Source organism: Nymphalis io, chromosome 23 (assembly GCF_905147045.1).
Source record: "Nymphalis io chromosome 23, ilAglIoxx1.1, whole genome shotgun sequence".
Lineage (NCBI taxonomy): Eukaryota > Metazoa > Arthropoda > Insecta > Lepidoptera > Nymphalidae > Nymphalis > Nymphalis io.
The window spans coordinates 10,037,591-10,044,762 of NC_065910.1; the positions used below are offsets into that span (position 1 = coordinate 10,037,591).

At 32.2% G+C, this 7,172-nt stretch overlaps 1 protein-coding gene across 5 annotated transcripts; it reads right to left on the reverse strand.

Moving 5' to 3' along the window:
• Positions 1–345: 345 nt before the first annotated feature.
• Positions 346–6,293, reverse strand: LOC126777580 (uncharacterized). 5 transcript variants are annotated; one of them, XR_007670065.1, is made up of 8 exons: positions 6,187–6,293; positions 5,897–5,961; positions 4,389–4,540; positions 3,884–4,030; positions 3,653–3,737; positions 2,963–3,165; positions 1,584–2,563; positions 346–1,528 (listed from the first exon to the last, which is right to left on the reverse strand). XR_007670065.1 is itself a non-coding variant. In XM_050500646.1 (7 exons), the coding sequence occupies exons 2-7, from the start codon at positions 5,934–5,936 to the stop codon at positions 2,426–2,428; spliced, it is 765 nt and encodes a 254-aa protein (XP_050356603.1). In that variant the 5' UTR covers positions 5,937–5,961; positions 6,187–6,293; the 3' UTR covers positions 346–2,425. The 5 variants fall into 5 exon arrangements, 4 of the variants coding, with proteins under 4 accessions (XP_050356603.1, XP_050356605.1, XP_050356604.1 ...); XM_050500646.1 differs by having other exon boundaries at positions 346–2,563; XM_050500648.1 differs by having other exon boundaries at positions 346–2,563; positions 5,883–5,961; positions 6,187–6,287.
• Between the last annotated feature and the right edge of the window lie 879 nt (positions 6,294–7,172).

Below are 7,172 nucleotides of genomic sequence, written 5' to 3' on the forward strand. Positions count from 1 at the left end.
CCAGACGAGCTTGCACAAAGCCCTACCACCAGATATTACAAGTCTCATTTATTGGTATAGATTTTCCTACCTTTAGTAGTACGAGTAGGTTACATAACGTCACTTGTAAATCGCCACTTAAATCACTTAATCATATGTAACGGGTATTCAATATTATATAAATGTATTTTCATTCATTATAATAAAAAAAAGCTTTATATAGATGTACTAGTTTTAGTTGTTTATTATCGTTTTATAATTTCAACTATTCATTTTGAATTTATGTAATGTTGATCAATCTCAATAAATAAATTAAAGGTAAAGTGATAGGAATGAGAAAAAAATATTAATAAAAGACACAGCAGATACAAGTGTAACATGTTATTTTGAATATTTTACATGCCTATCTTAACTATTCTACTTAAAAGTAAGCAGAGTAACATAAAAATATTACTTGACAGCAAAATCACAGCTCATATCAATTCAATTTCTATGATTAAATACAGAAAAAAATTACTTACTTTTCTAATAGCTTTCTTTAATTTTAGTCGACACGTTTATAAATGTTGTAGTGTGATTATAAATAAATATCTTTCTTTTTCTTTTGAATGTCAAGTCAATAATGACAGAGAGAGAGAAAGTATCACAAGCTAAACAACGTTTATAGATACTAGCCATTACTTTATTATTATTCAAATCCATTTAAGACAAAGGCGATTTCTCAACTGCCATTTAACTTTTGTAAAAATAAAAACGTTGACACTGACACATGTTCTGTAAAAATACTGTCACAATAAAGAAGTCATAAAATAAAAGTTAACTGGCGATTGAAAATTCATCCTTTAAATGTATTTATAATCCAAAAAAATTTAAATCTACTTATAATAAAATATCTAGCAACACTATCACGATAAACTCACTCGACAAAGTTGAACAATATGGTTTCTAAAATTCATTTGAAAAGATACAAATAATAATATAATATGCTAAAACTAAACTATTTACACAAATAGATATATATTTAAAATTTTATTATAGATAGTCTAGCAACACTAGAATAAATGCAACACTTATAATACATTTGAAAAATTCATTGAATGTAAAAATGATTTCAATTGAAGGTTAAGTGGTTTTTAAATATATAAGTTTAGCTGATAATTAGCACACAGCTTTTATAAATCTATTTTTATAAATATCCAAAATGCTTATTTTTAGCATATGAAATACTTCTTTGAGTTATTTATTAATTGGAGTCAAACTTTAGTTTTATATACTTTTTACTTTTATTTCACTGTTTTTTAATTATTTTACGTATTAATTATCAGAAGCAGTTTATGGTAGTTAAAATTACCAACTAGCGAGTAGCAACCACTACAATACTAACTAATGTTATATTATTTTTAATTACATTTAAAATCTCCATTATATTCTGAAATATTAATTTCAATGTTCAACTATAAGCATATTTTATCTACATATATAAAAATGAATACTTTATTTGTCCCATAGGCATTCCAATACCAATCATATCATTGAACAATAATGGCCTCTTGTTTTTTGATTATAAATATATGACAAATTGAATTTTACAAAAACTTTTTGACAAATATTATGAATATGTTTTCAACATTATACATAGAAATGGTACCATAAATCATTTATTTGACAAACGATTACCAAAAGACTTTTCAATTAATAAAATATCATTTGATGAACAATTCAATAAATTATATTGGTTAGGTTAGAATTTTATAATCCTTACTAATATTATAAATGCGAAATTTAGTATATTAGTTTATTTGTTTGTCTTAACTGTTCAAATAATCATCAGGGATACAGAAAAGGACGTAACAGCTAACAACCCCCTCACACTCGGGCGAAGCTGTGGGCGAAAACAATTTTTGTTATAAATTAAATTATAGAACATCCTCCATCATTCAGTGAATTTTGGAAACTGAATTATGTCAAATGATCTTTTAAAAGACGACATGTTTGAAACATTTTTTGTAAGATGATCATGTGTCACCAGTGAAGCAGTTGAAACTTTGTTCAGTTGTTGACATTAATGAGTAGATTCCTAATGTATGGCCATCGACAAACATAAAGTGACCCGAGAATTATATTGGATAACTGTTTGCACAACTATTATAAGAGTTATTGTAATGCATGCCGGGCATTAGCTAATAATAACTAAATCCTTATCAACTATAAAATATCATACATACAAAAGAGTACACAACTCATAATAACGAAAAAAAAATGTAAACTAAATCTACAGTTAATCTGTCTTTACACACTAAAAACAAACTATAATAATGAGAGTCACTAATTCTCTTGTTTCAATAAAACACATTGAAATCCAAATAATGCAGGTACAGTCAGCGTTTCACTATGACTCTACAATTCAACTGAGCGAATCATCTGAGTCATAAGTGAAAAGCCGGCGCTATTCGTGCCTTCCCGTCAGCAAGTGTTCCCGCAGGGTGCAAATCTCACGTTCGATGTTCTCCCTCGCAGCCGCCTCGAAGCTCTCGAACTCAAAAGTGTTGTAGAGTTTGGGGATTTGGACGAATTGGTTTAATATCTGCATTAGAAAGAATAATATTATATACATTTTGTAAGGTACTTAAGTAGTTAGATTAATATACAAACTTCATCTTCAAAGATCAATTAGTGCAAAATCGTCAATAGCTTATTCCAATGGCAGGAGAAGCAAAGATAAATAAACAAGTTCTACGTTAAATTGACATCATATAACATGATATTCATGGATTCCTAAAAAATGTGTTTGCGTTTTGTATGTCAAAGACATTGTTATCAAATCTCTGGCAGTACATAAAAAGGTGAATAAGTGGATATGAGTGTGTACCACACATCATGAGTAAAATGGAAAAGTATTGATTTGTATATCTCTATCTTAAAAACTGTTTGTAGTGTATGCACTATTATGATCTAGCAGAGCAATCGGCAACCACGGGGTGACCTTGATCCTGAGCTCGACGTAGTTCTCCTGCGTGAGGTTGGCGTACTCGGCGCGCACGAGCTTGGCGTGCGCGTCGTACTCCTCGCGCGAGGCCGCCATGACGGCCAGCTCGCAGTCGCCGAACAGCTGCAGGTCGCGCATGGGCGCGCCGCCCGCCGCGCAGCCGCCGCTCGCGCCCGCCAGCCCCGACGCCGAGCACGCCACTGGAATTAAGCTTGTATCTAACCAGACGGACTCCAACTAAATTATTCATTTAATAATAATATCGTGGGACATTATTCACACACGGCCATCCGATCCCAAACTAAGCAAAGCTTGTACTATGGAAACCAGACAACTGATATGCTACATATACTATTTTTCTTTTGTAAATACATACTTATATAGATAATTACATCCACACTCAGGACAAACATACATGTTCATGCACACAAATATCTGTCCTCGGTGGGAATCGAACCCACAACCTTCGGCGTGAAAGGCAAGTATCCACCAACCACGCCAACCGGCTCGACAAATTTTAATATTGCATTAACAATTATTGCACTTATTTTGATATGTAACACACCGAAGCAACTCATACATTTACGATAAGACAGATAGAGAGAAAACGTGTGAGTTATTCAATCATTACTGTTTTTTTTAAATTATGTGTGGGTGGTTTTTGTGGTATGAATATTGTTTATGTACCGGGTAGACCCGCGCTGGACCCGCAGCTGCCGCACCACGCCTCGTCGTCAGTTAAAAGGGCCAAGACATATGCTGTCAAATCTTGCTGGAAAATAAAAGATTTATATCATTAGTAACATAACTTAAAAAAATGATGTGATCGTCTGTAATAACTACTCCTTAAAGGTCCCTATTCTCTAGATAAAGGTTTAAATTAACGTAAGCATTTAAAATTGTGAAGTCGTTACATACAGATTGTGGATGCAAATGCAACAAGTCAGCTAGCAGCTTCACAGTAAGCTCGGAAGGTGTGTGACGCAGAACTATTGCCAGTTTGAATGCGGCCGGTTGCATGACATCCGGGATGCCCTTCAGCAACAGATTTTGCCACACTCCTGCCTGTAAATACAATCAACAATAATTTAAAAGATATACTTTAATATTTTGTATAACTATTTTGTACTGCAAAATATGATGCTTAAATTTTTATAATATACTTAATGTAAATTATATCTTGTAATTGCACATACAACCAACTGTTGTTTCAATGAGTCTATAAATGTTCCACTTCTATGCATAAATGTCACTCAGTGGTTATTGGACAGACATCCCGAGTTAAAAGAATTCCTTTAAGGAATTCATAGTAGCGCCAAGAGTTAAAAAGCTTACAGTTTTACACCATTTCGCTTCTATCGACCTTTCTCTGCTGTGATTGATTTTGTAAATTCATTAAACAATGAATAAGTAAATATTGTACCTGGTAAGCGATACAATTTCTTAAGGAGTGCCAGACGGAGTCGGGCGGGGCTGCGTCCACGATCTCCTGCCAGGCCTGGTCGGCGGCCGGCGCCACGAGCGTGCCGCACGCGTTGCGCCACATGCGCGACGCCGCGCAGCCCTCGCGCTCCCCTGCGCACACACACACACCGTCAGCCTTACATGACAATTATTTGCATGTGGATTAAAGAAAAAAAGGAACCAAATACATGAAAATAAATATAAATAAAAAGTTGTATAACTAGTGATTTTTCAATAAAATATATTTAAGGTATATAAGTATATTCAATGAATTTATATTTAAAGCACAGAATACAGAATTAACTCTTCTTCGAAAGTTACAAATAAATAAAAAAATAAATAAAGAAGAAAAAGTAGCAAAAAAGCTCTCTCAATATATAATGGTAGCTTTACATTTAATTCAATACTGTTATATGACGATTCAAAACTGCCCTTAAAAGCCTACTTGAATAAATAATAATTTGATTCAATATTATTGTTACTGAATATTCTTGTATTGGTGAGGTATTGTTTATTTATTATAAGGGAATACTTTGTTTTTAAAAAAAATATAATTTAGTATAATTTAATAATCAAAAACTATACCGTCTGAGAGCATTATATCTCTGACTTTACCTCATTCTTTTATTTGTTCTTTTGCCTTTACACTTAACCATTATAAGAATTATATTATGTAAACTAAATTATCCTAATACATAGGGATCCAGACTAGTATAAAAACTGGTTCCTCTCTTTTATCATTATTTTTTAATTTATGTAGACAGACCTACCAATGGGCCACCTGGTGGTGAGTGGTCATCACTGCCCACATATATTGGCGCAATTGTAAAAAATATTAAGGATCCCTTACATTATCACCAACCTAAGATTATGAGAAGTTTCTTAACTAAGCTGTACCAATAGTTAAACTGGCTCGTTAACCTTTCAGATTGCAACACAATAATACTAACTATTGCTGTTGAGACTCACTCACCACATACTCTACGGTGGTGTCTACCCGGAAATGGATGTACAAAGCCCTACCACCAAGTCCTATCAATCAATTTTAATTAAAATTGGCCATTCAATAATATTTATAAGTGATAACTTGTTTTTCTACAATGTTTACTTAACTATATACTTCCTAAGTTAATAAAACATACATATATAATTTCAACTTACTTGACTTGTATTGTTTTTATAAATATTTGTGTGTGCATTTCATAGGTTTTAACATTAATTTAAAAAATATATAAAAAATCTACATTGATGCTGTTATAAGATGATTGTAGATTATATACTTTTAATATACAAATTATTATGTCTCAGATTTTGTTTATATATATATGTGAATAATGTATAAAATATATACTTATAAACATATATCTGAAGTGTTTTTACCATGCAACTAAATAGTTGGACACAAATAAATATATACATTTTTTATATTGGTAGGCAGATAATTATGACATACAACGAAATTATCACCTCCCATATCAGGTTCTCTCCACCAATTGTTAATCGCCATTTTCAACTAATTACTCCAACCCCACCTGGAAGAATGACATTAATCTCGGTCACTCGCGAGCGCTTAATCACATCGTATATCATTATAAGGAATAATCTTTATTCTAATAACCTACTATATACTACTATTTGTTAACTTATCATTTTGGAGCTTGTACAAAACATTAATACTACCTTATATTAAGTGATAGCTTTAAATAGTTAATTGAATTTCGAACAAACGTAAATAACGAATTGTTAGAAGAACTTACAGAAAAATATCCAATGATAGATTCGTTTAAGGTTATGATGATGTAGTGTGGTATTTTCGAACGTCACGAACAACTCGAACGAGTTATCGAGTTAGCGATTTAGGGCGAGCGCGAGTGTCATGGCGCGAGGGTGCGGGCGGGAACGAGTAGGCGAGCCTCGCCTGCGAGGTACCTAGGTGCGAAGGTGATGGGTAGTCCTAGTGATGTCTGAGGTACTAGAAAATAGCAGAATGAAATTATATACTTTTAAATATATAAAATGTTATGGATAAGTATGTGCTATATGACGCTTTCTTAGATTAAATATCACATTAACATTTTATGAAAATTTGTTAACTAAATATTGAAAGTTGAAAAAAAATGCAAAATAAAACGGTGTACGCAATGCTGGATTCAATCGTAGCGCCGTTCCTGGGCACTGTAAAAATATACAATAGTTAAATAAATAAAATAATTTATAGCAGAATTTTATTTGCAAATCGGTTAATTACATTAAAAAAAAAAACATTTTTTTTGTATTAAAAATTATGTTTACTCATAAATTGCAACATTATGATTTGCAAATTGGTCAGTTAAATCTTCATAATATAATCGATGAGGTATCTACCTATATCTGATTCGATGTAGAGTGGCTAAAGCACTGAATTTTACGGTCCAAGAATTTTTTTCACTCTTGGTACTAGTCAAGAGTGCCTCTAGCCTAGATCCAGCGCTGTTTATGTACACGTTAATAAATTAAGTAGGAATTTTGTTGATTATTATTAATGGTGTCTAAAATCCAATTGCAAGTCGTGGGTAGTCTATGTATACTGCTACATTATAGTACATTTATCATAATGTCATATCATTATAATGATATTTTTTATGATATGTCACAGTTTAATAGGTACATCACTACTGTACTTGTAGTTTTTATGGGTTAAGTATTTGGGCGCATGCGCAAGTTGCCATTACATACACTTCTTTGTGGTTTTAAGTAATTAGAT